This window comes from Amblyomma maculatum, chromosome 7, assembly GCF_055883805.1.
Source record: "Amblyomma maculatum isolate TAMU_Amacu chromosome 7, ASM5588380v1, whole genome shotgun sequence".
In the NCBI taxonomy this organism is placed as follows: Eukaryota; Metazoa; Arthropoda; class Arachnida; order Ixodida; family Ixodidae; genus Amblyomma; species Amblyomma maculatum.
The window spans coordinates 35,608,037-35,631,225 of NC_139350.1; the positions used below are offsets into that span (position 1 = coordinate 35,608,037).

General features: G+C 46.7%; 1 protein-coding gene across 2 annotated transcripts in view; it reads right to left on the reverse strand.

Annotated features, from left to right (window-relative positions):
- Positions 1 to 6,587: 6,587 nt before the first annotated feature.
- Positions 6,588 to 23,189, reverse strand: part of LOC146182972 (dnaJ protein homolog 1-like) — a 147,404-nt gene continuing 130,802 nt past the window's right edge. For both annotated transcript variants that reach the window (XM_084608996.1, XM_084608997.1), the window contains exons 2-3: positions 9,848 to 10,836; positions 6,588 to 7,524 (exon numbers count right to left, since the gene is read on the reverse strand). In XM_084608996.1, coding sequence (XP_084465122.1) covers positions 7,249 to 7,524; positions 9,848 to 10,836 — 1,265 coding nt within the window. In that variant the 3' untranslated portion in view covers positions 6,588 to 7,248. The remainder of the gene's footprint in view (positions 7,525 to 9,847; positions 10,837 to 23,189) is intronic.

A 23,189-nucleotide genomic window follows, 5' to 3' on the forward strand; every position in this document is an offset into this window, starting at 1 on the left:
TTTTCTTTTTCTCTTTTACGGTGAGCTTCTTTCAAACTTCGACGAGTCCCCACCAGCTCCGTTCTGCGGCCCGACCGCAACGTCTCCCCGCATCGGCCTTTCGCTGCAGGCCAACTGTTTCCTCACTTGTCAACGGAGCCGATGGGCTGCGAGAATGCACGGGGATGAAGCGGGCATCCCCCGCCTCCATAACCTCACTTTTCTAAACTAGAGGAAACATTTGCTTGTTGAGAGCTTGTTCGCGCATGAAAAAACGGATTGATAAACCACTTACTACTTTGACTCAGCGCACTGGCAATTTGCAGCCAGGCATCGTTTTGCACTTCTCTCTGTGCGATTTCAGCTACTCGTAGTAGAGACAGTAGAGAGCCGGCCTCTGCCGAAGTTTTTTTATGAGAGGCTGATAATTCCACAGCGAAGATTCCGCACTGCAAATGATCAAGCTGCGGACAGACACAATCACCGACACAGACACAATCACCGACAAAACACCAATAACACTGGCGAGCCGAGACACTGCAGCAGAGTAGGAGCGTTGGATGATGTCGCCTACTAGTGGTTTGCGCGCGAAATCTGAAAGGACCGGAAGCCCCGTGACCGGAAAGGGAAAACCGAAACGGCTGTGCGCATTGGTCGCGCGTAACAGACGTATCTGTAATAGTCGTAAAAGTCGCGGGTCCTCCGACATTTACGCCCACGCTTGCTGCGTACGTTGCGCATTTTACGCTCAATACGACAGCAGTCTGAACAGACACGTTACGTTTTTTGCGCTTACGCTTACGATCCTTACGAACGATACGTGCGTTGCGCACGTAGTCTGAACGCGGCTTAAGTAGGAGTAAAACAGCTCCGCCTCGGAGTGCCTGCATCTGTTTGCGGTCTCGTGAGCAAACATACTGCGAAGAAGAGGAAAGGCTGCGACGCGTACGGGGGGGGGGACGCTCGACGTTTGCAAAACTGGTTCGAAGCGAACCGCCTGCTGCTTCAAAGCTGCAGCGTTTCGGGTAGAGGGCGCTTGCCCCACTTTGCAGTCACTGCTAGGCGCATCTTACTAATTGCTGTCGTGGCTCCTCAGGTTGGTAGGGGGTAGTCCGGGACCGTCCTGGTTGTCTGACGAAGAGTCTCGTCACCTGCTATGACAGAAACAACTGCAGTCAAGGCAACAGCGGCAGTAGGCATCAATGAAGGTCGACTTCATTGCTAAGAGACAGAAAAATCCGGGCGCGCAGAGGCACTATGTACAAAAAATAGTTCAGCAAGAAACCGATAAGAAAGGTAATTCAATAATTGTAGCGATCTTGTATTTCAAAATTGATTTCTTGTGGAGGACGTTAAGGCGGTGTCAATCTGCTTCACTGCCACGAAATTGTGTTTGCCAAACTATATTACAAAGTGTGATTCGTAACGTAGGCCATCGCCAATAAACGCATTACCTTAAGATCATCTCTCTGAAGCACATGCAATGTGTAGTATGTAAGCATGGCCGCCGGATTAACACAGCAAAGCAAAATAACGTTTAATAATTGAGACATAGGAAACACAATCCTGTCAAAACGTCCTGCTTCTGCACGATATTCCGTGATTAGCCTAGTAAAAACGTTTGTTTGTTTTTTTCGGACATCTTATATGCAAAAAGGATGGAGGTTCTCATTAGCTTCTTCTGAAGCTCAGCAGTGCTGTCACAAAGAAAATATATACACCATGAACAAAAACTTTGTAGTTGAGAACCCACTGCTCCTTGTACAGGGAGTAGAACTCGGCACCTAGGTACGCCTCTCCAGAATAGTCAGTCTTGCAACTAATTTTTATTTACTAAGAAGTTTCTGTTAACGCTAAATATATCTGTCCTTTGTCCCCGCATGGCTACACATGGGTGGTATTCAGCACTACCTCATACTGAAATTTAATCTGTAGTGGACGTTTCCCTAGCCCAGTGATTACAGCAGGTTGCAACAAGTTTGGTTTACCAAAAGCCCAGCGAAATGATCAAGCCACACTAAGACTTCCATATAATATACTTAACGATTGTGTATACGGTTTATGTTCTGATCACAGCGCCACCAAGGGCGGTTTTGTTTTTTTGAGATCGGATCTTCAGGCTTGGCACCTGAGCAGGCGGTCAGAGTGTATTAGTAATGTGCGCATGACCGGATAATCAAGACTCAAAGGCACGTTTAAAACTGCTGCAGCAAAATCACTGGTTCTCACAGATTGCGCAGTATTACATGAAAACAAATATCCATGAGGATCGAGGGGTCTGCACGGATATGAACGCTTTTAGGACAACCTAATTTTCTTACGCACATGGGTGCTATGAAAATAGACAAATTCTAGTTATTATTAAGCGTACTGCTCAAACCAGGTGGATTTAGTTTTCAAGAATAATTGTTTTGGCTCAGGCGCTGTACACCTTTACGACTTCCTTCAGTTACAGCTTCATTTCATACTGGATACATGAGCTAGCGTCTGAAACCTTGTTTGCAAGACAGCAAGGGGCTAGATGATAGCGTCCTGTTTTCAAGAAGTTACATAATACCTCATAAAGTTATTCATCTTACACTTCCCTCTCGCTTTGATTGCCACCACATGTCTGGAGTGTATAGTGGTTGACGGTGTTGTAGCGAATTGGATTCTGTACGAAAGGATTTTCGCCTCCATTTGTGCTTGCTGAGTGACCACCACGGCGTCTCTCCCTTGTCGCTATAGGACGTTAATTCTGGACTCATGTCTCACCTATACAAATGCCAACCGCATCACTTCGGAAACTAGCTGATTTAGACAATGAGTTTCGTTTAGTCGTCGTGACATGGCGCAACTGATGGCGGACGAAGCAACACGTGGAAACGAGCTCCTGAAGCGAAAGCCCGTGGCTGCATAAAGCGCTAAGAATGAAAAGGAGAACAGGTATTTGCCCTTTTCTCGTGGTATGTCGTTGCTGATCTGGCACTCTCTGCTACCGAACGCACTTGCCGAACAGCGGCGAATGTAAGCGTACCTATCAAAGAGAGCGGAAGAAAAGGTAATTGCTGAGGGATTCATTTGCGGGGACAGACAGATCGATCTCGCTGGCCCAGAAGCTGAGATCACAGGAACTTTGATCGTTTGTGTGTGTCATTTGTAACATTATTTCATTACTCTAGATGCACCGAAGATTGCCGTAAGCGAGGGAGCTGTGGTGACCGTGACGAAAGGTTCGAGCAGGACACTGGCTTGCGTCGCATCAGGAATGCCGCAGCCTAGGGTGCGTTGGTCCAAGGACGGCTCGGCGGTCTCAAAAGGACTGCAATTGGACAGCTCTCTGCTGATCGCCGAGGCCACCGAGGCTGACGCAGGCGACTACACTTGTGAAGCGACCAACACGGCCGGGAACGATAGATACACTGTGCGTGTGAACGTGATGCGTAAGTGAGCAGATGATTTGGATTCTACATCAACGCGGTTAAACATAGCACTGCGTGTTTCTGGCTCGCCGAAAGAAACACCAGGTCTGATTCCAGTTGTGCTGCTAAGTGATTCGCTATTCATCTCCGCAGTTCCCCCACAGATGGAAGCAGCTGTATCGCAGGATGTCTACAAGGTGGTAGAGAACGCTGCCTTTTCCCTCGACTGCCGGTTACTCGGGAGCCCTGCCCCCATTGTAAGTGTGTCTGCCTCTGCTTGCCGAATTTACTGCTTGTGCCATATGGTTGCTTCCATGGTCAAGTCCACACTTGCGAACGCCTCCTAATCGGTGGTGCAGTGATTAGGGCTCTTGAGTGCTGAATCAAAGGAGGCTGGAGCAACTCCAGGTCGCGGCGGCAGCTTTTCAATGGAGGTGAAAAGAGAGGCGCCCGTGTGCTATGCTATATCAATGCACGTTAAAAAAAAAAACAGCTGGTCGACATTTTCAGAGCCCTCCTCTATGGTGTCTCTCATAGTTTGAGCAGCTTTGGGGCGGTAAACCCCTCGACCAACCAACTAACACTTGTGTACGCAATATCACCTATTGCGGATATTTGCACTTGTAATGATAAGAAAACTACCGAATCTGGAAACATACGACGCGAGCATCATTAATGACCTTCTATACTTCATTTTCACCGCAAAATCACTGAGCCAGTGAATGCACATTTGTTAAATTTAGGAAGAAAAAACACAAAAATAAGAGCCCACCGGGGTGACGCATTGGTTATGGCGCTCAACTACTGTTCCCAAGGACGCGGGATCGAATCCCGGCCTCGGCGGCAGCATTTAGATAGAGGCGAAAAGCAAGGCCCCCGTGTGCTGTGCGATGTCAGTGCACGTTAAAGAACTCCAGGTGGTCGAAATTTCCGGAGTCCTCCACTACGGCGTCTCTCATAGCCTGAGTTGCTTTGGGACGTTAAACCCCACAAACCAAACCAAGCAAAAATAAGAAGTGGCTTGAACATCAACTTCACGTGCAAAAGGACCGCGGCTTATAATCTGCTCTCGTACAATTATCCACCAGCTAAAAGAAGCGCTTGTCAATAAATTTTCATAACCAGGACTTGGGTGAAGCCTTCTGTCGAACATCAGAACCCGTTACAGGAAAACAAAATTTAACCTCCCTGGTGTTGTGCTTGGTCACAAAATCATATGCGTATACGTCAATTAATCCCCGCCCATTGGGCCTCAGAGACAGCGGAGATGCTTAGAGAGTCATTATTCAAATCTGTTCTGCAACAGAGTGTGCTATCTGGCTCAGGATATGCCTTTGCTTGCATCTGAAACTGTCGACGTATAACGCAAGGACATTATCCAGCGCAGCTAGTACAGCACTACTTATTCAGAAACTAGAGGATAATAACCGGGACGTCAGAGGGTTTAGGTTCAGACAGAAGAGGGGAACACACTACGGTCGGCCGAGAACGGGCTATATTAATTTGGCATGACGCACAGATGAGGACTATACTCGATTCCTTAAAAATCCTATATCCTATATCGTTACAGAATTTGCAGAATTGGTCCTCCGGATTTCCAGTTTGCGTGAGGTATCTCCATCTGGGAGACATGTGGTTCTTGGCTTGCAGGCGGCGCCAGGTGACTGCCTCTGTGGATGTGAGGGACCTATCTGGGGGTGGATATTTCCGCCGTCCTAACTTGCAGTGCTCAAAGACTTCGTTGTAGGTCGCGAGCGTCTCGACCTTAAAGTTAGGTTGAGGTCGGCGTCCCCCCCGGATAATGAGCGCTCGGGCAAATGCGTTGGCCGCTTCGTTTCCTGGTATGTTGGTGTGAGCGCGGGCCCAGGTTAGGGTGATCCCTCTGTCTATGTTGCTTTTCGATAATATGTTCAACGCGTAGTGTGATATTTTGCCTTTGCAGAAATTTCTTATTGCTGATTTGCTGTCACTGATGATCACCTTCGCGTTCGTACTAACGCACGCTAGGGCGATCGCCGCTTCCTCCGCTGCCGTGGCGTCTACTCCGCTTGTATATATCTTGCCTTGCTCTATTCCGGACCCGTCGACTACCCCCGAGACAGAGTTCCCGTCATCGTCAAAAGCGGCGTCTGTATAGGCAACCGTCTCGGGTGGCATTCTGCTTAGTTTTGTTACCAAGTGTTTGGCTCTGTGCTGGCATCTTTCCTGATCGTGTTGTGGGTGCATGTTCTTGGGTATCGGTCAGATCGTGAGGGCTTTCCTAATTTTGGACTCAATGTGGAACATCTGGTGTTTAGTGCCTCTTTTCCCTTGTTGTCCTACCCAGCTTAGGATTTGCTGCCCTGTCTCAGTTAGACTTAGGCGTTCGAGTTGCGCTGTTCTCGTTCCTTCCGCTAACTCTTCCCATGTGTTATGCACCCCCATTCCCTCTAGTGCCAGTGCTGAGGTCGAGATTGGGGGACCCAGTGCTCGTTTCGTGCGTTTCCTTATTATGGCGTCTAATTTGTTTTTGTCTGCTTTTTTGATGTTAAAGAATGAGGTTGAGTAGCAGATCCGACTCAAGATAAAGGCCTGGACCAGCCTCAACTTGTTCTTCTCCTTTAGCCCTCTACCTCTGGCCGAGATTCTTCTATAGGATAGATAGATAGATAGATAGCTAGATAGATAGCTAGATAGATAGCTAGATAGATAGCTAGATAGATAGCTAGATAGATGTATTTATTGAAAGGAAAAGGCAGAGGGGTTGGCCCGAATAATTCAAATCTGGCCTGCTACTCTACACTGGGGAAGGGGAAGGAGAGAAGAACGAAGGTTATGATGGGTGACGATGTGGAAGAATGCATATGAAATACTTATACAGACGCAGTAGCTTGTTTTACAAGCGCGAATCAAGTCCGCTGCGCTCAAAAAACGGCAAAGAGCACGCACTGCTTGGGCACCCTTCCCCTTGTCCTGCCAAGCGCCCAGCAGCAGTTCCTCCGACAGAGGTCTCTCGTCTAAACGCTTCAAGGAAGCGTTTTGTGACGAACCCGGTACTTGGGTTGCTGGAGTTTTCGGGGAAAGTATAGGGCAATGGCAACACGCGGCGCCACCCGACATTACAGGATTCGCTGCATGGCGAAATATGTGGCGCTGCCGTCGCGCGACCAAACTTGAGCATGGGTTTGTAGCATCCAAAGCTACATAACACACTTGACACGTAGAATATTATAAAACAGGTTGTCCTTTATAAATAGTCTTCATACACACTACAGGCAGTTGCACATAAACCCGACTACTCACACACTCAGAAACAAACATACAGACAGGAACAGCGCAGATGATCTCTGATATCAGTGGTTAAAAGAAAAAAAAAACAGCATCGTAACCAAACGTGAGCATGGGTTCCGCAACACCGAAAGCTATACATAACTTGACACGTAGAACATGAAAAAACAGGTTGCTTTTTATGAGTCGTCTTCTTATGCACTAAACGCAGTTTCACATACTACTACTCACACACAAAGACGCATAAAACCGGAACAACGCAGGTGATGTTTGATATCAATAATTAAAAGAAAAAAAACAGCCCCGTAACCCAGCTAGAGCATGGGTTCCGTAGCACCCACACTTGGCACGTAGAACATGAAAAAATAGCTTGTCCTTTATACATTTCACACACACTACAGGCAGTTGCACAAAAAACCCGACTATTCACACACACACAAACACACATACAGGTGCACAAAAAGGAAACAGTGCAGGTGACCTCTGATATCAGTAGTTAAAATAAAAAAACAGCCTCGTAAGCACAGTGCAGCAAGTTTACGCTCCTGTGCAGTCAATAATCCTTATATGTAAAAAACATCTTCAACATTCATTCGACACCTTAGCGGGAATGCGCCCTGCGCGCTATGAACTCACTCTCGAGGCAGAAGAAAAAGAATTGGGATAACACTTGTATGTAAATCTGCGTCATAACCCAGTTTGCTATCTCCAAGTGTATTCTGAGGTCGCCTCTCTCTGTGGAGTCATCATAATGAGGCAGGCCACCACCCGAGACGACCATGTCGGCGTAGCACATGTTGATGTTCCTCAGCGTCAGTGGCATTGTTATGTGTTCACCGGTCAGTGTAGGCACCCTCGTTTCGTAAGAGCTTATAGTCTGCAAATAGAGGAGAGCGAGAAATAAAAAGAAGTCACGTCTGCAATCGCTCCGGAGTAATCAGTTAATAACTGCGTGCAGTGTTAGCATCTTCTAAGCCCTTTTGCGAGTTCTTCCTGTAGTGCTTCTTCAGCGCTATAAAAATCAAGAACATGTACTAACTCGTCAAAAAGTCCTGCTGCAACAATGATACCGGCCATACGCCGGGCGCATTAACAACGTTTGGCCGTGATCATTCTCGCAGCAGGACTTTTTGACGGGTTAGTGATCACGGCCAAACGCCGGGTGCAGTAACATTGATGAGCTGTACTCCCCTGATCGGGCTGGGACAGGTAGGTCACCGCCGCTTGCGGCGGGGGCTAGCCTGCCACTGAATCTTTATCAGTTGTAGGCAGTCATTGCACCCGACACCATTTCGGTGTTGGACGACGGCTGTTTTGGCGGCGCCCGTCTTTCTCTCCCTCTTTCTTTTCTTTCTTCTCTATTTTCTCTTCTGTCTGCACGAGGCAGCAGAAGTGGCTCAGCTACAGAGGCAGTAGCAGGCCCGTGCATTTTCTTTTCAGTCTTTCTACAGCCACAACAACAGCAACAACAACAGTAACAAATTGAGCCTTGCCCGTGCTGGACTCGAAAACATCCTGTGGCGGCTGGTGATGATAAAAACTTACTTTCCACCGATTTAGGAGGCCCCCTACTCCCCGCTCCTGGCACGCAGGCCTGAGGAACGGGGGCTGGAACCTCCGCCACCAGAGTCGCGGAGGTTACAGTCCCCGTTCCTCAGGCCTGCGTGCCATGAGCACGTACATTCGCCAGTCCTTAGTCGCGGAGGTTCAAGCCCCAGTTCCTCAGGCCTGCGTGCCAGGAGCGGGGAATAGGGGGCCTCCTAAATCGGTGGAATTCCAATTTTACTTCGTGAAGCGATAAAGCGCTGCGAAAATTTCTTGCGAACGGTGGCATCAACGAAGCTACACACGGCAAAACGCAAAAGATTCGTTGCGGCTCCGGCGCATTCCTTGATACACTGCTCAAATACGCGTCGATGAAAGTGGAAAACATTCATATTGCTTCCGGGTGTAAAGCATGTCTGCGATGTCATTACGCTGTGTCAGCCGCCACAAAAAGACATTGCGTCTGCGTATAAGGCAGCGCGAAGGCTGCCTGATACGCAGGCGCAATGTCAAGCGTGAACGCGTATTCAAGCAATGCATTGTGGGATAAAAATTTTGTGTTTTAATTTAAGAGACGAGACTGGCGGCTTTTACGTGCTGCAAATTTTCATACCTGGGCGTATACATATGTATAACATCACTGAACAGCTTCCCGTCCCATCAAACGCACCTCTCCTGCCGGAAATGTGCGCTACTGGAAAAAAAAACGTCTATTGTTCACTATTGTTCAGCGGCAGAATGCGTGGAGCACGAACATAAGGGAAATGGGAAATCTGGGATAAATGGACCATAGCCCAGGTGATTTCTGGCTTTTCTGTTACCATCACGTGGCGTGACCGAGTTCGCCCCAGACCCGCGCCCTCGGAATGACTATAGTTGAAGATACCATTCTACTCTGGAATCATTTTGCAGAAGGGACCACGATTACTCTTTTGGGGCCCCGGCAGCGGGACGAAAGGCGCCCCATATCTTCTTTAACACGTGGCCTGCCTTAAGACCTCCTTAACTTGAACAAGAAGTATTCAGCAACACCGAACCCTTTTTCCCGTAATTTGCTGAAAAATGCCTTACGCTGCCCCAAAGGTAAAAAAAAAATATGCACAAGGACACAACGTTCTTCATGGTTGGGCGTAAACATGTAATGCAAGAAGTGAACACTTTCGCAGTAATTTTCCAGTAAAAAATATTACGAGAGACATTAGCGACTGAAGTAGTGAAAGGCGAAAGCCTGAGGCTGCATTCTTCTAGGCAATTGGCAGTGATCAGTAATTAATAATTTAGTTGATTAGTCATTAGTTTTTATAATTTTTCACTCGTTAAAAAAGTAAAAAATAAACACTTAAATATTTATTGATCATAAACTAGTTAATAATGAGCTATTTATTAAGGCATCGATTTGTAATCAAACTAATAAACAGGAATTGATCATTGATTGACAGGGTCATATAAGGCACGCATTCGCCCATACGGTGGTGGTGCTCGGTTATTGGTCGATACCTCTATGACGTCATCCCGCCTCGGCCGATCAGAGACGCCGCAAAAGCGGGACACATTTTGTCCACGACATTATGAGCCATTAAAGGCTTTCGGCTTAATAAGCGCCTTGGGGCCAGACTTAGGCAGTTTATTGAGGGGCTTTAGACTTGGGAACTTACCTCATCATAGGAGATTCTAGCTGTGTAGTAGAGATCTACTCCCATCTTTGTGAAATGCGTATGTTCTTCGTCGCGTATGGTGACGACTTCCGCCACGATGGTATGAGGAGCCTGGTCTCCTTCGTGGGGGAATGTGATCTTGGTGCCCGGCAAACAGCCCGGCTCAACGCGAACGCTTAGCACCTTATCCTTGCGCACTGGCGTGCAGCCATCCGCTGCCAGTACCATCCTCTTAAAACGGATGACTTTGACGGTGCCTGTGAGAACCTCTTCCAATGTCACGAACATGTCTAGCTCCATGCCGGGACTCCTCAGCACACGGGGTCTCTCAGGGAGTGTTCTCGAATTTGCTGAGCGATCCGTAAACACGTTGGATGTGTGACCACGCCAGCCGCTAAAGGAAGCTTCGTACTCGGAGTAGTTCGACTCTCTTGAACGTCCCATGCCACTAATATTCTCGCCGGCCGACGATGTGCCGTAGTCGAATTGCGCCTCGCGCGAATAACGAGGGGATGGCCAGCGGCTATCGAACTGTGCCTCCGATGAGGGTCTGAACCCGGACCAGTGCGGCGCGTTAAATGTCTTCGAGCATTCTGCGCGTGGATTGTCACTCGCTGTCCGCATTGATGATGAGCTGGCGCCGAACCGAAAAGGTGTGTCATGTGTTCTGCCCGATGGTTCATCGGCAGTTTTGCTGAGCGACCAAAAATATTCGAAATCAAATCCGAAGCTTGTGCCCATCTGCCACTTTGGTACGTCGCCTCTGGAATCGTACTGTTTAAGCTTACTGTCGTACTCATCACGCTTCTCCTTGTCACCTGGCACTTTGTAGGCATCGCCTAGTCGTTTGAACTTTTCCTCGGCGTCGGAGGCTTTGTTCTTGTCCGGGTGGCACCTCAAGGCAAGTCGCCGGTAGGCTCTCCCGATGTCAGCCTCGCTGGAATTTTTGTCGATGCCGAGGACCGCGTAGGGGTCATGGTGCATGGTACCTTGTGAAATCAAGCAGAAAGGTAGTACACCAGTTAGCACCCTATGACAATTCACTTCAGTTCAAATTGTTCACGGACAGTTCATGGAACATTCTACACGCTTTACAAGGCACCAGTATTTAACATATGAGATATACAGGGTGCTTAAATAAAGTTTATTCCCACTCTCTCTTTCCCAGGAAGACTAAGTAGTTTTAAACATAGTAAACTGAAAACAGAAAAACAATACTTCTAGGAACACACTCTCTGCACCAGCGGACATAACCTGTTGCAAAACACCACTTTATGAATGAAATTAACAAATTTTCACTTGTAATTATCGTAGTTGGTCTGTTAGTTCCAATGGGCAGTTTGATGCCGTGAACCAGACGAAGCCATATGTGTATTTGAAACGAAGAAAAACTCATTTTCTAGAGTTCTGCAGCTCGATGAAATCCGACGGTGTTTTCCGTACGCGACCGAAGCTGAGCGCACGAGGAGCGCCAGAAGTATGGCGCAAGCGGAACGTCCGATGGTGACGTGTCGTAATGAATGTAGCGCCCGAAGCCAGGGAGTGGAAACGATCATTCTGGCATCGATGTCCTCACTTACGTTTTGCGAGGCCGGAGGCTTAGTGTCAGGTAAATTTTCAATGGACATGGAGCTAGCACGGCTTAAGTTTCGAGGTCACTTTAAAGACACAGCTGCCACCCAAATAATGCTCTTTTACCAGGGACTGTCATCGAATGACTTTCAGGAATGGCTCAATTTTTACTAATTGTGCCTAATTATATGTGATGAACACCCGGAATTTCTAAGCATAGTGCTCTGGACAGACGAGGTCCGATTTTGCAGGGACTCGAATGTCATTTCGTACACTACCCATTATTGGTGCGACAATATAACCTACATTGGCTACGTCATGCAAGAACAATGCAAGATGGTGAGCAAATGCTTGGTGTGGCATTTGTAACAGCCGTATTGTCAGTCGCTACTTCGCCAACGGAAGCATTAGTTGGAAAAAGAATACTCAGACTGCGTTCTAAAAAGTGCTGTGTCTGAATTGCCGTCACAGCTATTAGTGGCCGTTTCAAAAAAAAAAGAAAACAAAAAAAAGAGAAAACAATAAATTCAGCATGACGGAGCCTCGTAGAGACCTTGTGTCATTCCTGGCAGGCACCGTCCCCTACCAAAAGATTGGGCGAGAAGAGGGGGGGGGGGGTGGGACCATGGCCTTTGAGGTCGCAGGATTCGTCACTACTGGATACCATCCGAGAATATGCTAAGCATGAAGTTTTCAAGAAAGCAATTAGATGAAGGATGGGGTAGAGGGTGAAAAGAATTTTGTGGAAAGACACGAAAAGGCGCGCAGTGGTGGAGACAGTGAATGACATGTGTGATCTTCTCGTACAACGAATTATTTTGTTGTGTGGAGCGCTTGAAAAAGATTCCACGCCATTTTAACATTGGACAGGCCTATGTACGTGCGTACCCTGGAAAGACCAGCATTAACTTGACCCATCGGGAACCCCTGCGTGGAGCGTGTTAGACGACACCCATCGGCCGCTCGGCAGCTGCGCGGCCACATCGCCTCTTCTTCTCACTCATCACCTCACTCTCCTTTTCTGAGCTAAAACCACTGGCAGCATCTTTCCAGCAGTCTTTTGTATTTTGTCTTGTTCATTTATCGCCTGTACCTTTCTCGCTCCTCGGTCCAATCACACATCCGCCTCACGCTTTCAAAACGCCTAAAGGCACGGATTGCCTGTTGCTCAGGGGATGGCAAGTCTGATCACTACGCGCTGACTAGAACAAAAAAAAATAAATTATATATATATATATATATATATATATATATATATATATATATATATATATATATATATATATAAGGAGGACACATCTGTTATTTGCACCTGTGGTGTTCAGCTTTTGATGAAGTTAATGCTGCACGACTGTATTTGCAGACAAAAGGACAATCCCTTGACAAAGTAGTAGCAAAGTTGAAGGCCCTAAAGCTTTTTCTCGAAAAGGAACATGGTCGCCTAGTGGAAAATGCTGTTGATCATTCGCTCATAGAATACAGTGACCTTGGAATTGCAGTTGAGAGGTGTGTCAGTTTAAGGAAGAGGATGGCAGGTGAACAAGCCAGAAATTCGATACTTGCAGGAAGGAAATAGGAAGGCGATTCTGGTGTGCATTCAAAAATTTTATGCCGAGCTCTGCACAATATCCAGAAGCGATTAGAACCTGTTGAAGCAAACCTTCTTTATTCAGCTGAGGAAGAGCTCAAAGTTTCTATTCCGAAACTTACCGAATTCTATGACGGACTGTCTGACATCGCTCTCCTTATCGAAATTCCTAGGATGAGGAGACACCTCAAAGCAGCCAGAATTGCCCTCGAAGTCGCCAATAGTTCGGAAGCATTGGACTTCTTGACATTCACTACGGAGTGAGATTTTGCGCACTCAATTCCCAAACTGTCACTAGAGCTGTAGCTTTTTCTCACGGTATGTGTGTCTGTGGCATCTTGTTAGAGAAGTTTTTCTATGCTGAAACTAATAAAAAACTTTCTGAGATCTACAATGGGTGATCTGCCAGTATGATCTATTGAAAGAGCTGGCAAAAAGCACCGATTTTGATCAAGTGATCAGCAGCTTCGCAGTCCTGGAAGTCAGGATAGCAATATTTTGATTTGAGTTTCGATTTTTCTTTACACTCCGTGAATATCTGCTTCCAATATAACAGTTTTTTTTTTGTTACAACTTCCATGAATAAAAGTGGTTGTTAAGTACTCAAACAATATGTAACAGTAGAACCTCGGTCATACGAATCTCACGGGGTCGCGAAAGAATTCCTGTCAAACGAACATTGGTATCATCAAAACGAAAGAGAATAAGTTTGCAGAATCATGGGAAAGACAGTTGCGCAGAGCAGTTTACGTCCGAGATGGGTTATTACGGTCGCGCGGTCACAGCCCGCCACTCGCGGCGCACACAGCGCGACAGGCAATCGTGACGTCGGCGTGGTGCGCGCCACGTGCCTCAGCGGACTTCTCTCGGTGCATACAGCAGACTAGAGTTACTATATAGGCTTAGCACGTTAGAAGATGGCGACGCGCCGGCCGAGCGGCGCCGCAGACTGCTCGCGAAGGGTACAGCGCCTGACTACAGCAGTCGCGAAGTCTACGATGTGCGGACCACGCTTCGCCGCAAAACTGCTCATGATGCGTACATACAGCGCGGCTAGCGATCGCGTTGTGTTGCGATCGCAGTTCGCGCGTTCGATATCGTAGTGGCGCTGGAGAGCGACCGGAACATCCGATATTTTGCACATTGTACATAATGCATTCCAGTCGGGGAATTTCGCGATTTCCTATCATCCCGCAATTCGTATCAACCAGATTCGTGTCACCAAAATTTTACTTATATAGGTCAGTTCTTGATTTTACTTTCGCCTTGAACTCTTTTCGTGAATGTCTGCTTTTAAAATAACCGTGATAATTTTGTTATAATTTACAATAAGAAAACTGCCCAAGTTTTCAAATATTTTGTATATCGGTCGGTTCTTGATTGTTTAACGAATGTGTTCGAGGGATACGTGTAAGCCTTTAAAAGTCAGAAAAATCAAATAATTATGTCCGCCGCATATACAAAATTTAAAAATGTGAATATGTGGCAGACGTAATTATTTGCTCCTTGTGACTTTTGCAAGTGTCGTGTTTTCTGGCGTGTTCATTGAAGGTCCTGATAGACGGCTTGTCTGTTTCAGGACTTTAGTTATTTGCTGTGCTTTCCAGTTCTCTTTGAGTTATAGATTTGCCTCTCTAGTTCTCACTTGTCATTCCTATGCATATTCCTGCGCGCATGATAACGTGCATAGTCTGGCATTGTTTGTGTTTACCATTCCTTTCATCTAAGCCATTATTACCGTCATAAGTGCAGTTGTTTATTGCACGTTGGAAACTTATTCTTACGATGAATTCGTGTAGCCACTGTAATAAACACTAGCGCAAGCGGGACAAAGGAAGGCGCTTCTATTCTGATTATCACGTTTTCTTCGCTGATTCTTTTTGATAGTCTCTAAATATGTATGCGAAGTTTCGTTGCTACTCCGTTATAGTCATTGTAGCATTCATCTCTTCACATCCTTGTTATATTTGTGTGCATACGGCTACAGTGATTCACACGCTTAATGTTTACATATTGCATAGTTCAATGGCCACTTTGTTCTTATGGTCTCATACTGGGCAATCACCTATTTTAAGCTTCTTGCTCAGTGAATTTTCTCGCAACTTAAACGCGCTAATATTTCTGCCTTTTTCGCATATATGTGCTTTTGATGTGATGTTTTACTGAATTATCAGTCGTGGGGCACGACCACTGCGTATATGTGTTAAAAAAAAAATGCCACTCGCACTGAGTGATTGGGTGCGAAGCGAACTTCAACGCAAACCCTGAGAAGAAGAGGTAGAAAGGAAGTTGCGATTCCGTGCCTAAATAGCGGAGACAGAGGAGAGGGGGAGGGGGGGTGCGGGTGACCCTAGCAACGCCTCTGCCAAGCAGTATTACTTTCGTGGCGTATGCAAGTGGACCTGTAACGAACCGAGTCCTTAAAGTTAAGCGATTAGGTTTATTCCCATTTGTAAACAGACAACTAGAAAGTGCATGGTTAACATCGGCAGTCGAGGCCTACCAGTTCGTAAAGCACGAGACGAGTGTGATCCACCTCACAGGAATCGTATCCAAATAGCTTGTGCAAAGCAGTGTAGAGTGAAAATACCGATATTTCCAGCAATCTTTTCAACTTACGAAGAGATTCTCGTTTATTTTAACTGTCAAGCCAATACTGTGTAAAAGAAATAGAAGCTCGACACAAATAATACAATGCATGCCAGTATACCGGCAACGTTTAGCTTTAAACAGCCATCTACACGCTGCCACAGAAGCGTAGCGTTATGTCTGTCACAATACTACCGACGAATTAAAAAAAAAAAAAAGATGAAAAAGTTGCTTCCGAAAGATAACCGGGGAGGCAGAGCGACAGGCCACAGCTTATCAGTGTTTCCAAAGCGACGTTGTTACAGCTTATGATGACTATCATTTTCTTTACTCCGGGCAACGAAGCAGACGATAACGTCGGCCGCGGTTTACGCAAAGCCTCGAGGTTTCTTAGCCGGGAAAGTTAGCACACGCGTTTCAAATTGAGCGCTGCATTCTTTGCCGAGCGTCACCAGCAGAGGTTGCACTTCCGCCTTACTTACGGCGCTCCTTGCGCGCTCAGTTTCGGTAGCGTGCAGAAAAAAAACGTCGGATTTAACAGAGCTGCGTGGCTGTAGAAAAATGTGTTTTTCTTCGTTGCAAAAACTGATTTGCCATCGTCTCGTCCGCGGTATCAAACTGCCCATTGTAACTAACAGCTCAACTACGATAATTTAAAAGCTAATTAGTGGTATTTGTGTTAATTACACTCATATTCAGAGGTGTTTTGCAGCAGGTTATGTCCGCTGGAGCAGAGAGTGTGTTCCTGCAAATATTGTTTTTCTGTTTTGAGTCTACTATTTTTTAAAGTTACTTAGAGTCTTCCAAACAATTTGTATATACAAACCTTACATATAAAAAAACAAATGACACAAAATGGACACGCGTAGAGAGACAAGAACGCTACAGAATACATTCGAAATGGGTGCGAAAACACTTGGCATATTAAGACTGGAGGTTCATTACATATTCAGCAAGGTAACGGCACACACATCCTTTGATTACGGCTTGAAATTCCCACGAAAATTAAAAGCAAACCAAGCCCATTGTTCCGAGAACGAATGGCATTTGTTACCGGACATCAGCGATATAGCTCTGAAAGGATTGATGTAATTCACGAAAAAGCAAATAATATAGACTTACGAAAGCCGTCGGCACTCATCAGTGTTTGCTGCTGTGAGAGAAGAGAGTTTATGTTAACTTTTGCATCTCTAATGGTAATAGTGGTTGTGCTGCAATATTTTACGATGACTAGAAGTAGGGCACCATGATACTGACAGGCAGTAGCGTGCGAAAGAAATGAACGGACCTTTTCCAAATAGCGCTACTAATCATGCGCGAAGCACTCTCGCCTGCTGTGTTTCCCATGGGAATACGGGGGGGGGGGGGGGGGCAGTGTGCTGCACTCACTTGCGATGTGTCTCGCTTCATCGATGTGGCAAACTGCTGCACAATAATTGCGCCCAGTGCTGGCATCCCTTCGGAATGCACATATTGCATTGTCCCCACCTCCCCCAGCTCACCTCAAGTGAAAAGACATGCCAGGCTCACCAGAATCCATGTCATGGGTTTACAAAGGGTGGGGGGTTGGGAGAGTGTCACAGTGTGTCCACAGATAACTAAAGCGTTTCTGCCCAGGCTATGCGAGCCAGCCTCAACTACCGCCTGGAAAACAGTCATTTCTTGGTGGTCTCTCCCATCAAATGCAATTCGCCTGGCGGTCGCAAGAGGAGTGCACTGCTGGCAAAAGGCCCATTGCACCAACGCCTTTCCTCAAATCACTTCATAAACCTTTTATTGCGGAAGCAGTGCTACGCCAGGTCTAACTGCTCGTCTCTGTGTGCCGTGTGTATAAAGGAGGCCATGGTAGTGTTCGTGGTCCCTCGTGATGTTTGGATTCACGTTACCCCTATGCCACGGGCAGGAGCTTCCAACTCGGATCGCTCCTTGCGTACGGGAGGGTGATATCAGAATCAGCCTGCCACAACCATTTGCATTCTCGGTACCCCTACTACACGCAGGCACGTAGAGGTAAAAGAGGCAAAAGAAGCTTCCGCCGTTGCTTTCGCAATTCAACTAGGGTTAACCAGAGCTATGCCACAACTAAATTTTGGAGACCCGAGCCCCAAAACGTTACGTCAGGTCGAATTCAATTCTCGGAGGATGGGATCTAGCCTTCAATTGCTGAAGTAGCAGGGTGAAATACCTATTCCATGATTATTCCTATTATCGCCTCGTGTGAACGCGAAGGTCAAAAGAATGGTAACAAGGGTCCGACCGCACGTAGGCCAACCTTAGACCTCTAGTGGAAGAAGGGCATTTTCGAGAATCGGCAGTCGTCGTCGTATGAATCAACTTTTAGATGGGCGCAGCTCGGCGGTCAGGGCAAGGTTTCCTTGCGGTCACATTTCTGGCAGTGAATTGTCCGCCGTACTTCGACATCTTTTTTAAATTGTTTGACATTCTTTGGAGGAACTTGTTCGTTTCACCGGGGCAGCACGCCGAGCACTCCAATCAGAGAATCAGAAAATTGTGCGAACAGTCCGCTGCGGGCGGAGGAACACGTCATCCGACTTCACTGGTTCCACCCCATCCGCGGGCGACGGGCCAGGCGCTGAACGACGTCGCGGACCGGCCGCAGGCGCGCCGCTAGCACCTCTCCTTGCGGCTCCACCACGGCAGAGGAAACTGGCAGGCGACCACATTCCAAGCCAACTACTCCGCACTGTTGAATAGGGTGCCTCAATGGAGCGGCAGGCGAGAGCATCCAAGCACACTACTGACTTACAAAAGCGTCCCCACTACATTAAAAAGAAACGAAAATATCATTGTTGCCCCAACTAAGAAGATGTAGTTCTGTTAGAATAATAGCAGACAACCCCCATATTAATTCGATAGCATTACTTCGCTATGGTCAGATTTCTGTCCCCAATCGATAGAGGGTGACGTAATGTTGTGCCCGAAAAAATAATCAGGCCAAAAAGAAGGCGAAAACGGTCTCATTAGCCAATGGCTTGGCGTCACATGGGACTGTGTAAAATACTAAAATAAGTAATTAAATCAGTCAATTAGGATGACGTCAAGGATGTGACGTCACAAAACCTGAATTCGAGACAAAAAAGGCATATGAAGGGATTGGCGGGCAGTTTGAAGGTACCAACGGCTAAAGTAGGTAATTAAGGCAGTCAATTAGGATGACGTCAAAGATGTGACGTCGCTCAACCGTAAGTAAAGCCGAAAAAAGGCATTGGAAGGGATTGGCGCGCAATTTCAAAGTACCAACGACTAAAATAAGAAGGGAATTAAGCAACTAGAAGCAACCAACAGCAGCATCTGTGCTTTCGCATTACTAAAATGCAGATTCTGCAGTGCTCTTTCATTTGTTTTTTTTTTTTTTTTTTGCTGTTGAAGGATTCTGCGCATCCGTAACAGGGGTAGTGAAGCCGTGAACAAATTTTGCTCTGGAGAAATGTTCGAACGTTTGAGAAACATATCTTCCCAGCACCAAATTGTTACAATAATTATAACATATTACACATAGATCAATGTACTTCACCAGTAGCACAATAAAATTCATTTTCTTCCATGTGCTACTGCTGTCTTCCGAGCAAACTCGTTTCTAACCAGGGGAGTACACCAGTTAGCACTCTATGAAAATTCAGTTCATGGGACAAGCTACATCTTTTTAAATGTCTACAGGGCAATCTTACAAGGCACCTGTATTTCACATATAAGATATATATGCAAACTATACATATAAAAGAACAAATTACACAAAATGAACACGCGTAGAGAGACAAGAACGCTAGAGAATACATTCGAAATAGGCGCAAAAACACCTAGAATATCAAGACTGGATGTTATGCGAAAGAATAAAACGTATATTTCATTAGATATTCTGAAAAATAGCGGCACTCTCATAATTTGATTATGGCTTAAAATTCCCACAAAAACCAATAGCAAACCAATACCATCGTTCCGAGAAGAAATAGCATTTATTACCGGACGACATCAGCGATATAGCGATATGATGCAATTCATGAAAAAGCGAATAATGTAGACTTACGAAAGCCGCCGGCAGCCATCAGTGTTTGCCGCTGTCAGAGAAGAGAGTTTATGTTAACCTTTGCTTTTTTAATTGTAGCGTACGACAGGAATGAGTAGTTTTCAAGTAGCGCTACTGCGCATGCCCGAAGCCCTCTCGCCTGCCGTTTCTGCCAGGATGCCATGCGAATATGGGGGAGGAGTTTGCTGCGCTGGCTTTTCCCCGAAACGACGTCCCTCGCCTCATGAATGCGGTAAACTCCTGCACAATAATTGCGTCTAGTGCTAGCATCTTCTAGGCCTTCGGAATGCACAACATTGTCCCCGCTTCCGCTAGCTCACATCAAGTAAGAAGACAGGCCAGGATCACCAGAATCCTATTGTCATATGTTTACATGGGTAGGAGGAGAGTGTCAGTGTGTCCACAGATGACTGAGGAGTTTCTGCCCAGGCTATGCGAGACCAGGATCAACTACTTCTTGGAAAACAAACATCACTTGACAGTCTGTCCCGTCAAACGTACTTTGCCTGGAGGCCACGAGATGTGCGTGATACTGGGAAAATACCACTCAACAGACAATACCACTCACCACTCAACAGACGAAGAACAAAGTGTGAGCATCGTCGTCCTCTTTGTCCTTCGTCCTTTGACTGGTTTTTTTCAAGAAGAATGCACCGTCATCTTTTCTCAAGTCACTAGATAAACACTTTTGGAGACCCGAGCACCAAACCATCATGCGACGCAGAGTTCAATTCCTGGAAGATTGGGCCGGGCTTTCAATTGCTGAAGTAACAGGTTGAAATACCCTATCCGTGCTTTTTCCTATCATCGCCTCCTGTGAATGCGAAAGTCGAAGTAGTGGTAACAATGTGCGACTGCACACCAGGACCAGCTCTACACATAGACCTCTAGTGGAAGAAAGTCATTTTTCGAGGACCAACAATTGTCGTATGAATCAGCCTTTGCTGACCAGTGTAATGGTTCCTTGGGGTAACATTCCTGGCTATGAATTGTTCGCCTTGCTTCGACCTTTTTTCATTTGTTTGACACTCTTAGGGGAAACTCCGTTTCACTGGCGCAGCACGCAGAGCAGTCCGACCAGCGAATCAGATAATCGTGCGTCATTTGCACACCTTACTTTCAGATAACCTCATTTCAGATATAAATGCAAACGCGTGCTTGGACCAGAAGGGGAATCATTCACGTTTTGGTTAGAGCTCTTTCTGGTTTTCGATGATACTTTCAATGAAGGAAGTGAGGTATCAGTTTTTGGGGAAATCAGAGACAAGACTATACTTTCGCTTCTTTTTTCTTCGTTCAAGTGTATGTTCCCGCAAGGAGCATAGTCCTAGTTGTTAGGTCTGATTAGTGGAGTAGTTAAATGGTACCATCCTTTGTTGGTTTGTTTCTGTACAGGGAGAACAGTGCGCATTATTCGCACCATGTGTGTGGAACGTCGAGAAATGGAAGGATTCTATGCTGTGCAAACATCGTGCAGAAAAGGAGCGCAAAAACCAGGACACAAGGAACACATAGTAACAGGACTAGCGCAGTATTCCTATGTGTTCTATGTGTTTCTGTGTGTTCCTTGTGTCCTGGTTTTTTGCGCCCCTGTTTTGCACGATGCTTCACCGACCCGCCCACACAAATATATTAATCTGTGCAAAGTTTATTTGAAAAGTTTTCGCCACACAGAAGCAACCCATTAGGTGACATAAAAACAATTTTGAGTGGTGACAAAAAGTGGAAAACTAACCTGCGTAGCAGTTCCTGTGGTTTACTTTAAAATTTGAACTTTAAAATCTAAAATTTCTGGTTACAATAAAGTAGCGCAATGGCCGTCGAGATCGAGAAGTCACCGCTTTGCGGCGTAGCGGTGAACCCTACTCAGCGCGGAAGCGTGTACGCGTTGTGAGCCAGCCAGAAATAATTGATGTGCGAGTATGCGGCCTGTATGGACCTTTTGCGAAAACCTCGAAGAGCTCCTCTGTACAGGAAAAAACCCTTCACCACAGTTGTCAAACCTGTTTTGGGGGTGTGCAGTTTAGGATACATCAATTTCCTGCACCCTTCTCCCTAGTGTTGCGTCCGCAAATATGGGAAGGCAGTTCCTGGCAAGTGCCATTCATATCGCCTCCCTCGCCCCTACCTCCTCCTTTTTTCAATAGCTCGCCAGGTGCGTGCATTACATCAGGCTTGACATTGAAGCATTCTGAGCTGCGCCCAGTTTCTTCCCCCAAAACAGGTTTGGCCGATATGGTGAAGGGGTCTCCGCTTAGCAGAGAAGGTTATTTCCAGAGTTTGCAAAGGGAACATGGCGTTTTTTTCTCTTTGTTTCGCGGTTCTGGTGCGCTTTTACTTACCTATCTACACCTTGAAAAAGAAATGTGAACATGCGATCACCTCACGCTCCATTAAAAGAAATATTTGTCCATATTGAGTACATCAAGCCGGATAATGACATCATACGTCGGTCTTCGGCTCTTGAGATCATTTGACGCAAATCGCTGTGGTTAGGGCGCTCGACTACTGTTCCCAAGGACGCGGGATCGAATCCCGGCCTCGGCGGCCGCTTTTCGATGGAGGCGAAAAGCCAGGCGCCCGTGTGCTGTGCGATGTCAGTGCACGTTAAAGAACCCCAGGTGGTCAAAATTTCCGGAGTCCTCCACTACGGCGTCTCTCATAGCCTGAGTCGCTTTGGGACGTTAAACCCCACACCAAACCAAACCAAACCAAATCGCTGACGTCAATTCAACTTAAAGCAAAAATATTCTTCACGAAAGTGTTTAGAACCCACACGGGCATGTTTCCGTGGCTGGCAGTCTGTTCCGCTGATCGAACTGCTTCTGCTCAGCACGGTCTCCCAGAAATCGTACATATCCCCTTTCTATTTGATATAGGCCGCAGCTACTGATCGCAGAGTGCTGCATAGCAGAATGCAGTTTTTTTTTATTCGAGAAGTTTGACATAAGACATAAGTTGAGAAAGGAGGAATGGAATGCTGAAGATAGAAAGTTAACAGAAGGAGTAATGTCCAGTTTTATGAACCGGCCATTGTAGCTTTTGGGTAAAGAGGGCGAGCGCGTGCCACTACCAGGAACATGGAGGTGGCTTGGTTTCGTTTGTGAGGTTTAACGTCCCAAAGCGACTCAGGCTATGAAAACCGCCGTAGTAGAGGACTCCGGAAATTTCGACCACCTGGGGTTCTTTAACGTGCACTGACATCGCACAGCATATGGGCGCCTTGCTTTTCGCCTCCACCGAAAAGCGGCCGCCGAGGCCGGGATTCTATCCAGCATCCTAGGGAACAATAGTCGAGCGCCGTAACCACTGCGCCACCCCGGCGGGGCAACATGGAGGTGCATTCCCCTCTTACGACACCTGCAGTGAAGCCGGCGTTGGCGTCGCAGCACGTGGAAAGTGCTTTGGAGTCTCCCCTTAAACAAAAAGAGCGCTCTTGACACACTGTGGTGGAGCAGGTGCAGGTGCAGGTGCTGCACCAGTGCCGGAGGCACTGGCAGTGACTCCGGCTTCAACTGGGGAAGAGGGAGGGGGATGGCGCTCTGCCA